At 38.4% G+C, this 16,847-nt stretch overlaps 1 protein-coding gene across 1 annotated transcript in view; it reads right to left on the reverse strand.

The window, feature by feature from the left end:
• Positions 1-282: 282 nt before the first annotated feature.
• The window catches only part of LOC311021269 (ryanodine receptor 2-like), a 51,527-nt gene continuing 34,962 nt past the window's right edge, over positions 283-16,847 (reverse strand). The window contains exons 67-94 of the mRNA XM_084021725.1: positions 16,178-16,308; positions 15,733-15,784; positions 15,521-15,574; positions 15,210-15,309; positions 14,820-14,899; positions 14,447-14,523; positions 14,237-14,310; positions 13,854-13,934; positions 13,464-13,552; positions 13,079-13,207; positions 12,857-12,961; positions 12,541-12,622; positions 11,142-12,430; positions 10,889-10,959; positions 10,455-10,596; positions 10,292-10,378; positions 9,069-9,278; positions 8,702-8,832; positions 8,493-8,535; positions 7,402-7,538; positions 6,733-6,793; positions 6,228-6,374; positions 5,897-6,031; positions 4,660-4,816; positions 4,317-4,381; positions 3,458-3,558; positions 2,173-2,224; positions 283-1,167 (exon numbers count right to left, since the gene is read on the reverse strand). Of these exons, the coding sequence (XP_083877851.1) occupies positions 1,072-1,167; positions 2,173-2,224; positions 3,458-3,558; positions 4,317-4,381; positions 4,660-4,816; positions 5,897-6,031; positions 6,228-6,374; positions 6,733-6,793; positions 7,402-7,538; positions 8,493-8,535; positions 8,702-8,832; positions 9,069-9,278; positions 10,292-10,378; positions 10,455-10,596; positions 10,889-10,959; positions 11,142-12,430; positions 12,541-12,622; positions 12,857-12,961; positions 13,079-13,207; positions 13,464-13,552; positions 13,854-13,934; positions 14,237-14,310; positions 14,447-14,523; positions 14,820-14,899; positions 15,210-15,309; positions 15,521-15,574; positions 15,733-15,784; positions 16,178-16,308 (3,978 nt within the window). The 3' untranslated portion in view covers positions 283-1,071. The remainder of the gene's footprint in view (positions 1,168-2,172; positions 2,225-3,457; positions 3,559-4,316; positions 4,382-4,659; positions 4,817-5,896; positions 6,032-6,227; positions 6,375-6,732; positions 6,794-7,401; positions 7,539-8,492; positions 8,536-8,701; positions 8,833-9,068; positions 9,279-10,291; positions 10,379-10,454; positions 10,597-10,888; positions 10,960-11,141; positions 12,431-12,540; positions 12,623-12,856; positions 12,962-13,078; positions 13,208-13,463; positions 13,553-13,853; positions 13,935-14,236; positions 14,311-14,446; positions 14,524-14,819; positions 14,900-15,209; positions 15,310-15,520; positions 15,575-15,732; positions 15,785-16,177; positions 16,309-16,847) is intronic.

Consider the following 16,847-nt stretch of genomic DNA (forward strand, 5'->3'; position numbering starts at 1 on the left):
GGTAGTGTATGCAACCTTCCATATATGAAATCTGACATAATCTTGTTCCGATTTGGCCCTGCTACCTTAAAAACAGCAAGAAAAGCAAATACAAAAACACAAACAGAAATCTCGAACGTGGAATAATCAAAACTATCTGATGAGTTGTAACCATGCTCACAAGTCATAAATCTAAAGCAACATGAATACATATTGATAGCAACAGACCCAGCGTTTGACCTTTGCATAACAACAATATTTCCAGGTGGCCGTCCCACGCGCGTCATTCCGCTGTTACACACGCTGAGAGTTAGCAGTTTAACAAAACTTGCCATGCTTCTCTAGTAAATTATTTATACCCGGGGATTCCCCAAAGATTTTATTGCCCATTGGAGATAACAGTCAATCACATCATTAAGCTCTGTGATCCGCTTCCATGGAGGAATCTTGACCCAAACACTGGAACACCTACCGGCATGCTTCACAGAGGCTGATAATAACGAGAGAAAGACCCAAAAGATAGAAGGGGAAAGAGAATAAGGAGCAGGGACTGGAGGAGAAGAAGGATCCTGCAGAGAAGAACACAGCAGACGAGAAAAGAGCGAAGAGGAGGAGGGTAAAAAAGAACAAATGCCAGAGGGAGTGTTTGTCTGCATATCACACGGGGGAAAGGGATGGGAGGCTGTGATTAGAGAGACAAATCACTTCATTCACAAAACATGAGCTTTACACATGCAGCCAGAAAAGTGCCCTCAAACTAAATATGCATTGCAAGCTCTGACTACTTGAGATGATTCTTTTTTTAATGATACTTCTGTTGTGGACTCAAGAAACGACTGAAATGAGACTCCCAAAACAAACAGCACATTCAATTTGTAGTGGTCCTTTCCTTAATTTCCAAATAATGTAATTAATGTAATCTAGAACTATGAATGTGCATGAATATAAAGTATAATTTGTGGGAAAATCAGTCCAAAATCAATAGTGCACACACAAAACACATGGTAATTTAGTGAGTCGAACGGCATCAATCAAAATGGCTTCAGTGTGATGCAATAATCCAAGAAGCTTTAGATCTCTTAAGATTTCCTTTCATCCCAGTTGATCCTCGTATTGCTTACGGAAACAGTCTCCCACAGGGAAGAATTCCCAGCAACGCTCCTGGTACATTTTCCACACATAGGATTCCTGGCAAGACAACAGAGTCGTAAAGTATCTTCAATTAACTATTGCCAAACGTATACGTGCTTCAGTAAAAATAACTAAAAAGTGGAAATTATTTCAATTCTACATTCTTTCAACATTTTTATCTGTCCCAACAGAGAAACCTTTTCCACAGTCCACCTGTCAGCTCCCTCTTTAATCTACACGAGAGAAAAACACCATGCTGAAAGAATACACACAATACACCTCGGGATGAGTCCCAGAACCAAACTCCATTTGGAAACGGCACCAAATTATCCTAAGAATTTCAGGCTGATAAAAATGTAATATTGTCTTCCTTTAATCAATTCTGCAGCATCACCTTCAAACTGCATTCTGTGACACCAAGATAAGTCCAAATTATTCCATGTAAGAATGGATTTATTACTGAAATTATTATTATATATTTCACTGTGCAGCATTTAGAATTAAACCTCTCCTCATCTATTCTGATGTGCATCCCTTTCAGATTTATTTACACTTAGTGTGAGACACAAGAGACAGTTTCAGCTCTTTAAAGGCAGTGACTGCTGATACACAGCGAAGCACTCGTCTTTGCCTCTATAAAACAAGTCATTTAAAAGATGGTGAAGTAAAAAGATAAAACAAGTGAATTGAGATAATTGCATCTTCAAACCACCCGCAACAAATTTATAGCTGTAATACTGCAATGATTTATGAGTAAAAGGAGAAATTATCATCATAAGGAGGAGTATGCCTGGTATGTACATTATCATAAAATGTGTTTGTCGGGGCTGATAGGGCTTGTGAGAGACAGAATGAATGAAGAATCTGTCTTAGTTGAAAAGGTTACACTACAGCTTTGACATGACTGGGATAAATAGGTCCCTGAGACATGGAGGAACCATTGTGGAAGGATATATTAAGGAATATGACATTTGGCAGTGGCAGTAGGATGTTCAAGAGCTTAAAATTGCACACATTGTTCTAACTTTGATTGGATCATGCAATAATAAAGAACTATTATACCTGTCCTGTGTGCTCAGTTTCATCCTTGTTTATAAGGTACATCAGAAAAAAGCTGCAAGACACAAAAGAGGAATTCATGTGGTGACTCATATACCTCTAAATTGTAGCAGTGAATTAAGAGGTTGTTCACAACCCCAGAGATTGTGGTTATTATGGGAATTATTATTATTAGTTATTAGGTATATCAAGTGGAAGTACAGCGAGAGGCTCTTTTTGACAATCAGGTTAATTACTTTAATGATTGGAGATATTGGATGATTGACAACGAAGACTGACGCAATGAGTCGCAATGTTTCAGTCTGTAGACGTTCATCAGTTAAGCTTAAAATATTGTGTGAAGGACCACCATACATAGACAAGAGGAGGGAAAAGTCCATCAGTAAGAGGATGCAAACACATCGAGGAATCCATACTAATTAGGTTCAATAAGCAGTCACTGATTTTAACACCAATGTTTTTAACCATCCATGTGTTCAATAACTCAGTTTATGTGGTTTGTGTTATATGGTGCAAAACCATTGAACATTTTAAAGAAATATGTTTTAAGATCAATGAGATCACTAATTATATTCTGCCTTTAATATATTTAGCTCTACACAAACATTGCCTCACTTATATTGATATTGCATTGATTCCCTTCTGCACTGTCATGTTTTTCCTCGGAGTATGTATGTACAACCATTGTTATGTAGTGATTGTCATCATAAAGGCTTATATGGATGATGCAAGATGTGTTGGCTTCCTGTGATTGGTGGATTCTTACCTGGTATGGCTATATTTGTAAGGCAGTGGAGCTTCTTGTCATTTTAAGTTTACGGACCAAAACGCAGGATTTTCTTTGCTTCCTCTCAGTAACGTTTGCAGTATTTGACCTGATTGTCATTACCACCATCAAAATGACATGATGTTGTGCACATATTAGAGAATTACTAATAAATATGAAACAAGACACTGCGGTTAATAGATTACAACAAGAACAGGCCTAAAGGTGTTAAGAACAAGATACTGGTTTAGAACAAGATACTGGTTAAGAACAAGATACTGGTTAAGAACCATAAACTGTTGAACAGCCAAGCGAAAGGATGATTAACTAAAGAACACTGATGAAGGTGTTGTTTCTCATAGAGGTTTAGTGATGGTGGACGATGCGGAACATTTTCACTACATCTGTGAAGGGTCAAATCAGAAAGGCCTGCCTAAGTGACAACATATGAAGTTGTGAGTTTCAGTATTTTTGAAATGATAAGGTTGAGTCATTAAAGTAGTGAGCATTCAATCAACTCACAGATAGTTGGCCAAGTTGTGCTCCTGCAGAGTGTGAGTCTCAAATCCATGAGGGACCATATCAAAGTATTCACTTCCTATTCCACATATAAAACATTTGGTCTGCAGGAGGAGAAATGTAAGACATGTAATGATTGACAAACAATCATTGACCACTATGCATTCAGTAAAATCACATGTGAACTTTTATATTTAGTGTAGGCTTGCATTGCCTGCTTGCCTCTCCATCATTGGACTTGTTTGCCTGTTCTATGAATGTGACTATTGCTGATTGTCCACCTGCTAATGAAACATCTTGTAACCATACCCCATATCCTACCTGCAGAGTCTGCTTTTGTAGGGTTTTGAGGCATACCACTGAGCAATGTAAGCACTGTAGCGACCTGCTCAATAAAGCTCCTCCTCAGCTTCAAAATAAACATTACATTTAAATCTGGTTCAGCAACTCTGAGAGAGGCAATTTGTTGAACCTTAATTAAGTACAAATGCATCTTTATTTGTTTTCTAGCCTTCACACTAAGCTCCAAATAGACTCACATTGTCCAATAACCTTGTGTCTGTATGCAAGCAACTGTGTAACAACCCTCAGTGACTGAAAGTTCTGAGAAAACACTAATGGAAACAATCGAAGAAAAATGCAGCAATACAGTGATATCTATAGTATCAAACACTGCAACATTACATTGCATTTATATGCATTCCAAACTCGGGATTCACCCCGTGAGGTGACAGCGCTATAACCTCAATACCACACTCAAAATGACTAAATACCAGCAGTGTACTTGTCGTGTCTCAAACCTGTGTGCATACATTCAAGAAAGACTGTTTTTCTGTGCACAGGAGAAAGTGTCAAATCTCACCTCCATATCCTCTTTCACCTGCTCCTGCTGGTCACGAAGCTCCCCAAAGGCATCAATTATCAAGCCTGAAAAAAGAAGATACAATTGTGTGTCTCTGTGTGTTTGTTTGTGCACAGGTCTGCATGTGCACAGCTTTGCTCGTCTCTGAAAGACAGGTGTCAGTGAAACTTGACGAACTCAATGGAATAAACAGATACTTTGTTTCAAATCCCACATGAAAAATTCAAACATACTCTCGTCAAACAGGGTGGATAAAATGTATTTGTGTGAGTTGGGGAAACATGTGGAATACATGGTAATGCTGAGCTGTATTTGTAAGACAAATTTGACATGCATGACTCACCCTGGATGATGGCCAGGAGGATGACGATGACGAAGAAGAAAAACGTGATGTCGAAGACTATGCGTTCCACCTCAAATTCATCTCCAGCAGGGTCCTCGATCTCGTCACCAATGCCCCCGCCCGCACGCACTCCCACATACATGTGGAACATGTAGCACTGAAAAAAAAAAAAAACATTTTCATTTATTCTATGGTTTAGTATGCTTTGACATCATCCCTCAAATTATTCAGCAGACATTTTCTCTGTCTGTCTGCCAGAGGAAAAGGTATGAGGTGAGAAAATGTGAAATATCTAAGAAGTTCTATGGAATTATTTGCCCAATCTCCAAGTATAACATTGTAGATTGAAAATTCTAGCTGCAAAACAAAATTTTAATTTATTCAGTTTATTTTTATGCCTCGTTTATGTCTCGGTGCTAGTTGCTTTTAGAAAGAGATTAAAAAGTTTCAAACAGGAAGCATTTTTATACAATTTCACAGAAAAGTAGAAGTTTTTTTTAAGCAATATTCTTGGCCTCTAAGAGTATTCCCCACATGGAGTTTATGAGACCAGAAGACTTAACAAGTAGTCTAGCAAGGACTGTACAGTTATTTTACAGTTAGTGCCTGGGATGATTTTTTCCCTCACAGTAATTAACAAAAACAAAATCATTTTTTATTTAAAAAGGTAGAGCTTTTATTCACGTGCATTTTTTAAGTAAGCCATTGTTTTTGTCCAAACACATGTTTGCGGTATTGTAATGATATGAGGTAAAGGAATTGCAAATAAATTATTGCTAAAGTGTTGCTCAAAGTACAGCATAAACAATAACACGTTGAGGATTTAATGTAATACCCCCTGCCTGCTATAATAGTCGGGTTTTATTAAAATGCTAGCTGCCCATCCGCCTGCTCATGTGAGTGACAGTGGAGTCCTCATTAGAATAGAGCAGGCGGTGGGGTGTTAACTTTGTGAATAGCTGAACAAACACCTAAACTGAGGCTTGAGGAATGGTTTTCTATCCATGTGTCCATTATTTTATGAAAAAGTAGTCAAGGGGCTTTTCATACTTCCAAAAATTGGGATCACTTTCAGAATCCTCCACAAACCCTCTCAATCTGAAGAGGCAGAACATTAAATGTGTAGCTATGTTTTTGTTAGAAAGATAAACATCGGGGGATAGAAAGGATAGATATGTGGTAAGACAGGCTGCTACACATGTGTATGTGTGTTTGTTAATATGCACATTTAACTCACAGTAAGCATGTCATTGCACTTCATGTCTCGGGCGTCCTTGTTGTCACTCTTGTTGTAAAACTTCCTGAAGAAGTTGAAGGCCACAACAGTGTAGAGATACACCACGACTGCCAACAGGCCCAATGTGAGGACCAACTGACAGACACATAATTACAAAGGGATAGAGACAGAGGCAGATGGGCTTTAATACGCTTCTTTATCTTAGAAAAGCCCCAATATAACTCTACAGCGTGAAAGCAAACATCACATAAATGCAAACTGCACAGAGCACACATTAGGACAGATGGATTGAGAATTTAAAACAGACTGACACATGCGCACGCAAACACACCTGTTTCCCATTGTGTGTGACAGAGGAAAGGATGGTGCGAAGTGTCTTGAAGCCCATGGCGATGTCCAAGAGGTGGGCAGCAAAGAAGAAGTTGTTATAATGACCCACAACTGACATGGCCATGTACCAGGCCAGGTACAAGAAGGGCTGCGATCATGCACACAAAGACAATACACACATAAAAAACAGGCAATATAGATTACCAGGACAGATAAAGACAAATGTGTATTTTAGATAAGGGAGAATCACAGGATATTAACACCGTCACTCCTGCAGCATGTGCAATTGTATCAAACAAAATCTTAGCACGGTAGAACAAAAGATGAAACAAATAAGGGATAAGTCGTAAAATCTCAGATGTCTTACGCACATTAATTGATCTTATTACCTTATGTGTTGATATAAATTGCAGGAAGTAACGGCTATCTTGGCTTTGTAGGAACAAGACAGCACGACCAAAGGAACTAAGCAGAAGCACTGAAATATAAGATACAACTGAACTTACACTATCAGTGAACACAACTCCTAGCTTCCAGACCTGGTATTTCATGTCAATGGAGTTGAATCTGAAATCAATAGAATCACCACACAGACACATGCTAGTAAGAACCTTGGAAAAAAGGCCAACATGTCCATCACTAAAACCAGACCATTGAGGGTAGAGTGTCTTTTCTAAAAGACAAGTCTGATATGTGGCTTAATTTCAGAATGTCATGTTCTTCCTCTAGTGCAACATAATGTTCCAGGACCTTCTTTTGTCTGGCCACCCATTAGGTATGACACACACACACACACACACACACACACACACACACACACACACACACACACACACACACACACACACACACACACACACACACACACACACACACACAGAAAAAACACATACAGTATTAGTGAAATGGCTATTTATAATGGAGTAGGCTATTAAAAATGACAGCAGCGAGTCTGTATGCAAACATACTTGCAGCTATCCTCCAGAGAAGGATGCTTTGTACAGCAACCTGCTCAACTGTGCACTATGATACCTTTCAAAGGATGGAACTATTAATTATGTATTACAATGATGTCAATCTTATACTAAACCTAGGACGAAGGAAAAAAAAGGAGTGCAACATTTGTCGAGGAATCCCTTTAAGAATAAACAACGGCAGACTTTTTTTCTACTCACACAGCACTCCAGGCAGCATCTCTTTTGAGTCTCCTCCTGTCTTTTCTCTCAGAGCTAAAGTCTAATCCAGCTTGGTCCAGACCTAGAAGTTCACTAATCTTCTCACAGCCATAAAAGTTGCCATACTTATCCATCACCTGACAGGGCAAGAAGACAGGTTTACATTAAAAAATATATATATATATATATACTCATTCGGGTGCCTTTTTATCTGAATTAAGAATGACAGGAGAGGTGAGAGGCTGAATTCTTCTGCGCAGTCTGTGCCATAATGAGATGGATGCTCAGATTTGCAGAGAAGACCATGGTGCTGCTTATGATAGCAACAAGAAAAAAGGAAGGGTTTTCTGATTCTTTGCAAGTCTGGTCCAGGGTATTTTTATTAGGTGCTACCTTACAATTTATAAATAGTTAATATTTATCTAGGCTTAAAATGTACTCTTTAAATCAGACTAAGATGTGCGTGTACAGTGACCGTAGCTTGTAAACATTTCCTTAATTTAATCATGACATTTTCTCCTTATTATACTATTTTGTCAGTACAAAACATTAGCCCTTCAATGTATGGTAAGCAATATCTACAACCTCCAAACTCAAAAGTGGATTAGCAGAAACACTCTAAGATGGAATATGCTTCTTTGCAGCCATTCGAGGACTAAAAAGATTTTAAAGACTTTCTCTTGTGATTTAATGCATCTGTGAACTAGTGAAACCAGCTAATATATTGCATTTTAATTAAACAGACCTGTTTTCTGTTTCCCCCAGGATATTATCTACATTCTTTTCATACATTTAGTTAAGAATTCTCCAACAGAATATCCTTAAAGTAAAGAATAATATTCATAATATGGGAGGCAATTTGAATGAGGAAGCTAAAAGTGTAACCCTGTGTCTGGAGACAATAAAATTGTTTTGGTAACTGGCAGGGGAGTAATTACACCTGCCATTAAATGGTTCATTAAATTTCAGTTAGTTTCTTAATGAAGTGTCACTGAGTGAAATATGCACACAATTACATACATCCATAAGCACATTTAGAATAGAATGTATAATATTTTGCTGTGCAACGTTAAAGCTGTAGAGGATTTTACCTTTCTCTTCACAAATTTATCCCAATAATTACTTGGAAATGATCTGAAAAAGAAATATTGTAATTAAAACATATTGACAACTGATACATCACTTTAAATGAAACATTTGCATGACTGAGCAGGTGCAGACAACGAGTTAATAAAGTGTAAAAAAAATGCTTGATGGTAATATGTCATCAGCCAAGCTGATCATGTGGCTATGAACATACGGTGTGTTAATGACCAGTCGGTCCCATTGCCCTTTGATGTCCTCCTCAGGGGGCTGCTCTGTCACATACAGCCCATCAAACTCCAGCCTTCGTGCAACTTCCTTCTCACGTTTGAAGACCACCAATGGTACCTGCCACGTCAAATGTACTACAGTCATCACCTGATTTTTTTTAATTAATAGTTTGATGGTGAGCTGGCAAAACTTAAAATCTCTTAAATTCAGATGAGCTGTATTAATCAGAGCCCATGTCTGTTAGAAATGTGCTTTATTGTCAATTATTACTAGGTCTACATGATGGGAACCGATTAAAAAAGTGAAATAAGGTCATTGTACATATGCTAAATGATATGCTCAACCCAGTATACCTTGAGGCAGTAGTACCCAATAATACAACAGAAGGAGATGACTGTGTGAGCTACAGCCAGGAAATGGAGTGATGGTTCCATGTATCCACTGCTCTCCTCGAGCACAAAATAATCTCTGCCCTTGTTGTCGTCGTTACTAGCACAGTCCAGTCCCTCACTGTTAATAGATGTGACCACTCCTTCCTCTTCTGACGCAGGCACAGATGCAACCTGGGAAGGGAGGAAAAGACAGAAGGACTTCACCAAAGCCATACAAGCATATTTTTAGGACAGAATATGAGAACCACGCAATATAATTACATAGTATTCGACAGCACCAAAATATAGAATCCAAAAAGATCATAAAAAGGTAGATCAACTCCTCTCTGACACACTATCTGGTGAAAATACTCTTGGAGATTAAATTCCTCCTTTGAAGCAAAATGTACTTCAAAACAAGCAAGCATTACAGTTATGGTTTTTATGTGGGAAAATGCCCCACATAGATACTTTATATTATTGGATAATCGTTGTTATTTTTGTGTATGTAGCACTGTATTGTTCAGATTGGTCCATGTGCTGGTAATGCTGAGTTGTGTAGTTTATGACCCAGATGATCATTCTTTAAAATAACTGGCAACTACAGCTGTCAAAGAAATGTACTGAAGTAAGAAATGGAATATTTCCATCTGTAATATAATGTAGTGACAAAGTACAAAGAAGTGTAAAATGGAAATGCTGAAGTAAATTGTGCTTAAATGCTCTAACCGAAATTCAGGGCATATCTAGTGCCTCCACACGGCTCTAAACATGGCAATGATTGAGCCGGTGGCTCGCAGCTTACTGTGCTAAGGATCCAAACCATTGCAACAGTGCTGCCCGAGCTAACAATGTTAAACTGGGTGGGAACTGGAAGTAGGGTGTTACGCTTCTACGACGATGCCGTTATCAGCTGTAACCACCATATGAGCACAGTGCAGAGCGGCGACCAAGAGCTCGCCAGTTGGGCATGCTCCAATGTACTAAAAGACACATGCAACCAATCAGAATTTCATTCTCTACTCAGGTAGACATTATAACAGTATGTTTACATATCAAATAGTTGTTTCCTGCCGTATTAATACTCTAAATATCAAACGGAGAATCTACAGTACTTGAATACGTTCCTTGAGGAGATGTATTTAATTACTTTCCAATTTGATACCAAATGCAATTCAGATTTTCTCTCACAAGCAAACACTCACCTTGTAGAAGAGGAGGATGAAGTTGATAGCAAAGGCAACAAATAGAGCCAATAAGCGCATATTGTAATAAATCCTTGCAAAGTAATTCTGGGGAAAAAAAGGAAAAACATTCAGTGTTGGTTAAGTGTATGCACAAGCATGTGTGAGTGTATTTTTGTATTACCAGCAAGCTCTTGTTATGAGTGCTTATCATCTCCCAGAGGGCAGAGTGTTGGCTCTCTGGTTCCTCTGACTTATTATATCTCTTGGCTTTCCATTCGGCCCCTTCCTTGTCTCTCCCACTTTTCTTCTCAGATTCCCTCCCTCTGCAAACAGTCCAATCACAGAGGGAGTTTCAAAGAGATGATGAAACTTCTACTTCTGGATAACTTGAAGGTCCGTTGATGAAGTGCGACATCAATAACTGCTTAATTTGACAATGTGTTTATATTGGTTTTAGCCTAACCATGCACTGTCATTACTAACATGCGTATTGCAATGTAAAGCAATGCTATTGTAATTATTTTATATTATATATATTATCTTATATCTAGTATGTTATGAGGGAATTAAATAATCCCTCTTTAAGGATTTTTAATGGGAAAGCAAGATACTCACTTTGCACTCTCTAATTCAGGCATCATCTCATCTTCTGTTTTTTCCTCTGTGGCGGTGTGGGTCTTACATTTCTGTCATTTAATATCATGAGGAAATCAAAAATAAAGATTAATCTATACAGTATCAAAGCGATGCAATAATACTGAAAATGATGCTCAACCACACAACACAATACAACACACTGAGCATCAAAGATTTTTTTTTAAAAGTGATTGAAATCGTCTCATATCCAAAGACACAAATGAATCCATACCGTCCCCTGATGCTTCTCCAAAATATCAGCAGTAGCAATTGTTTTGGAGGTTGTGTTGAACACATTAGTCAGACTGGCACTGAGGTCTTGTGTTATCAGTCTGAATTGACCTCCCTCCTTCTTCACTTTGATGCCGAATATGTCTGAAAGTACATCCACCTCCCTGGGGGAGGTCACAGCTGCCACATGCCCCATCTCCCTCAATTCTCTCTGGGAAGAGAAACTGGTTGAGTACTTCCTCAGCCGATCCACACCACTTGGCACCTCCATGACCTCATCAAGAGTTGGCTCAAGGATACCACCAAGCAAGTCTGATATCCTCATCCGTTTGGCTCCCTCTATCAGCCCACCACTGACAAAGGCTATGTAGAGCACATAAAATATGCTGTGAATTACAGCACAGACACACCGGAGCTGAGCCATGAAAATGAATCGGAGAAGGAACACAGCTGACATGAGGATATCCTTCAGGGTCATCTTCATCATTGTCTTCAGGTTTTTGACAGAAAGTAGAGATATCAGCAATAGCAACCAATGATGCATGAAAAACATTCCTTTGTTGTCCAGATCTTCAACACTACTCTTTTCTTCTCCTCCTTTATCAGCATGCCTCTCTCCAGCATCAGCACCAGATATCTGGGCTGCTAGCTGCATCTCGAAGATAGTGTCCTCACAGAAATTGACAAACATCTCCATTTTTTCCTTCTCTCCCCCTTCAGTGATCACATCAAAAATGAACTGCCGTTTGGATTCTTTGACCTGAGGCTTCTCCCATTGTGTGCGACTGGATTCACTGATCTCAAAGTAGACACGTTCAATGCGCTTCCCACTGCCAAGGATCTCAATACATCCTAGATATGGCTGGAAGTAAGTCAAAACACACTCTGCCAGTTCCAAGAATGTCTTAAGTCTTGAATCATTGGGCATATGTTCACATAAATTGGTGAGGAGAACAGCGATGCTGAAGCCGATGTCTTTGGCTGGCTCATGGAAGCGATCAACAAAGGCCTCATAATCCACAATTTCACCATCGTCGGACTTCATGCATGAGAGGAGGAAATTCATTTCAGCTTGGGAGAAACGCTTGCAATTTTCCATGGCTTTCTGGAAGTCCTTCCTGGAGATGCAGCCCTTACGATCAGGGTCGTACTCTCTGAAGGCATCTGAGGAGGTGAGGTCTTTAAGTTTGAGGAAAATGTCAAAAAACCTGAGGATCATCTCTACATTTCCTGAGGATTCCACCAACATATCCACCATCTGCTTTCCAATAGTTCCATTAACGACAGTACCTGCAGGGAAGAGACAAGCAGAGCATAATGTTCTCGATTAACAGCAATTTGTAAACAAATTATGATCAGAATTGTAAAAAAAAAACAATAGCATTAGTGGAAATGCTTGCCTTCTAACATGGAGAGCAAAAAAACAACCATGTCCTTCTGTAAATCCATGAGCTCTTTCAGAAGCTCAATTTGCCTTGAATCCTGTATATAAGAAAAACATATTTACAATTAAAGCAAATAGGAGCAAAGTTATTTTGCAATTAACAAGACACAAACAGAAGTAGTTTAGGATGAGTGCAACAACAGTTTGACAGTAAACACATTGAAATAGCATTGGCAGCAGACTAAAATTAGGACTCTAGTGTATCCTACAGTACACTATCACTTAGAGCATTAACAAAGTTAACAATTGTAGAGGAAAATAACATGCAATACCTGAGAGAGTTTCATCTGCATGTGGGCAAAAACATGGAGGAAACCAACAACAGCGTCCCAGAGACGACTGTGAGCAAGGCTCTGTTGGTTCCCGATACATGGGCCCTGGAAGAATGCACTGGTAATGTGAGCTGCATTGTTTTCTGACAAATATATTTATTTGATAGGATCTCACAGAATCATGCATGAAACACACTGTGACACATAACGGAAACTACTGACCTGAATGTACTCAGTGAGTGTGTTGAACACCTGTTTGGCCACTTTGATGGCCTTGGAGAAGTTTTGTTGGCCGTGTGCATCAATCACATCCTTGCCTGAGTAGTACCAGTAGAAGTCACTGATTGACTCCTACAGTGTGCACAGAAAATGTTTTAGTGCTTCATGAGCTTAAATAAATAATTTCCATATAAGACAAAATATCATTGTGATCAATAAAAGATCAATAATACTTTTACATCGTGGTAAATTTACGATTAGAGGATCTTCAAGCTGATGATAGATGAAGCTGCATTCAGACAGTAGCCAAATAAAAGTTTGCAAACCATTATGGTCCTATAATTATTTTTGGGCAATAACTGAAATACCTGTATACTAGTTTGCTTACCTGTACTCTGAGTAAATAGTCCACAGTGGTTATTATGATGTTGACAGTGGTGTTGTTGCCTGTTTGTGTTCTCAAGTAATTCTGGAAATCTAACACACAAAGACATGGTGAACAGATTGTTAAAAGAGTAGTGCAATGAAAATGAATCCTATGTTGATAATGCAATTAGGCAATGGACATCAACCAGATCAAAACAAATGTATTGAGTAGCTATTATGAGTAAGTGTTAAACTTTTACGACCATCATTTTGAAGTGACAGTGAGGTGGAAAAACATCAAAACCCAATTTCATATCTTTCTTATGTGTTATAGCATATGGTATTCTTTTACAATACAATATATGTGAACGTTGTGACAGTGTTTAAGTGGATGCAGCTATGGGCAAATAACCTGAGTTGTGTCCTTCACAGAGCAGCTGTAGAAAACGGAATAGGTCACAGGTTATATCTTTGTCAGGCATCACCTTCTCACCTGGGAAAAAGAAAGGGTGAGAAATGAAGAATGAAAGGCAAGGAATGGAGTAATACTGTAGGAAAAGAACAACAGAATGAAAGACAGAATGTATGAAGAATTTTGAAAGAGGTAAGGAAACAGAATCACGCCTCAATAGATGCTGATAATATTAAAGACTGAGAAAGGCAAAGAAAGAAATAGGATTCTGAAGTGTTCATTTAGAGTATGTTCAAGCCCAGGGATCTCAGAGCTGGCTCTCCTGCTATGACATGGCTTCACAGAAAGAGATTTTTTTTTTTATTTCCATATGAATACAGTACCTGAACTCTCGTCCATGGCCATTCCTAATCCTTCTGCTTTGTTCTGCCTCTCAAATGCATTCAGATCCAGAACACTGGATAGCAGAAAACCACACAAAAATAAAAAGGAATAAAAAATGTCACACTCTTATCATTTTCACCAAACAGTACCTGAATGCCTTTGTGACATTTGACAGGCTTCGTCAAGAGAATTTTCCGACAGTCACTAACCTACATGCCCGCATGAGTCCAGACATGCCCTGAAAGAAGCCAACGTCTTGCTTCTTTCTCAGATAATCCAGCATTTTCTATCAAACAAAAATATCAAAGACAGTCTGATAAATGAAGTAGGATCTCATTTGAAGCAGACATAACTGAAAGAAAAAATCTTAACTGCAAACGTAGCTGCAGGGTCTCTGTGGAGGGTTACTTTTTCTGCAATATATATTGCGATATGAAAAATACAGGAAGGTTCATTTTGTGCATTTTACAGCTAAATGCTTCAATTTGGTGCACTTTGAGAGTAAAGTTAGGAGTCTAGATCTATAACCCAAGAAAAACAGGTTGCATGAGTTGAGGGGAAGACATCGATTCAGTATCTTACCTGTTGAACAGTGGCATTCCCTCCGTTGAGAACAGCAATACCCAGCTTCAATGTAGGGGCAATCATGAAGCCCATTGCCCCTGATGGGACGTGAAATGTATCACAATCAGAGGATGCCAATACTGATTCTAAATAATAATATACAGCTACAGATAATGATAAGACATTTTAAGAAAGAAGCAAAGCATAAAGAAATGCTTTACTATCCTCAACTACTGAGCACAGGAGTCATAAATCAAGTCAATAGTAAAGTACATGGTGTCCAAATGGATAATCTAAAGCAAGAACTTGCCAAAAGTGAATGTCACTCAACTAAGCGACAGAGGAATCGTAATACAAGTAATTTATTAGAATTGGTATTATAAAAGATTTAGCATTTTGCTACAGTACCTTTGCTGGCACTGATGGTTCTCAGGACCATCTCAGAAGCTCCACGACGGTGCAGTCTGGCCTGCTGGTAGAGCAACTTCTGTTTCTCCATCTCCTTCTCCTGAGCCATAGAAAGATCAGTTCATTATTACACACCTACATATATACAGTACACACACACACACACACACACACACACACACACACACACACACATTATTATTATAATTAGTGCAAAAGAAAATATATGGAAAAAGTCAAGGCAATAATGATGAAATACTGTAAGCAAGAAGCACTTAAAACCTAATTTAAAAGTAAGAGAATTCTCTCACTTCAAAGCTTTCCATCTCCTGTTCTTCGTCATCATCGTTCCCTCTGTTGCAGCTCTGGATGATTACGTAAATACAAAACATTCTAAAACTCACTTATTTTTGTTACATATTTCATGTGACAGGCACAACACATGAGAGCAAAAAATAAATGCATGGTACGTTATTTAAACAAAATATACATTTACGAAAATGATATTCTCATGTTCCATTACCTTGGCCATAATATCAGCATAGGAATTATAGAGACAATCATTTGCAGGTTTACTGTGAACAGAGAATACAGAAAACATCATATTATATATAATTAAAAAAAAAGGCTGGTAAATGACAGGGTCCATGCCATTTTTATTGATCATAGTAGTCCACCTGGAACCTGGCTGATTTGATCACATCTCTGCAGTAAATGCACAAGTAAGAGACATGGACATTTCTGCAGGTTTGAACCTACAAAGAATTTAAATTGATTGCATATTTCCGGTTTTCAGAAAGCAATGGCCAGATCGGGTTGGAAAGAAATAATATGCTTCTAACAAATGTAAGATGGATATTTTTGATGACGGGTCAGACCAGCAATAAAGTAGCACTGTACTGAATGTGATATTTTTGAATGAAGACACACACACACACACACACACACACACACACACACACACACACCTTGAACCTGTCAGGGCACTTCGACTGAAGAGTGTAATGAGTTGTGATAGGGGATCGACTGGTTTGGCACCTTCTTCCTCATCCTTTTCTTCCTCACTGTCACCTCCACACATGTCCATCACTCCTCCCCTCTGCAATCCAAAGAGAACAAAGCCACTAGTGTTTGCTCTAAAAACAATGTTGCACACTTGCCACAGCCAGTGGTGGCTAACTGGTTAGTGGTCTTGCAAATACACTATATAATTTGGGCTGGGCAAAATAGAGAAGAATAAACATCACAATATTTTTGACAAAATACATCAATATCATGACAATATTGTACCCAACCATTGGGGACTTCAAAAAATATTTACAATTTTATTTTGATAAATAATCACCAGTAACGTGGATAATATTACTAAATGTTTAAAGGCAAATAATTAAATGGCTAAAAAAAATCTGGTTAGTTCAGAAAATTACATCAATTTAATGTCTGTGAAGGTTTTCAGTCACCTAGGTCATGGTAATCTTTGAATCTTTTATTTTGAATGCATTTATCTGCCTCTGTAAACCACTTTGCCTTGTGTATGAATGGTGTTATACAAATAAACTTGCCTTGCCTTTGAAAGCTTTATCGTAGGCAACTTACTTTAGGTTTTTGAACAAGTTTCAGGTATTTACATTCATGATA

This window comes from Eutrigla gurnardus (assembly GCF_963514095.1).
Source record: "Eutrigla gurnardus genome assembly, chromosome: 11".
NCBI classification, from domain to species: domain Eukaryota; kingdom Metazoa; phylum Chordata; class Actinopteri; order Perciformes; family Triglidae; genus Eutrigla; species Eutrigla gurnardus.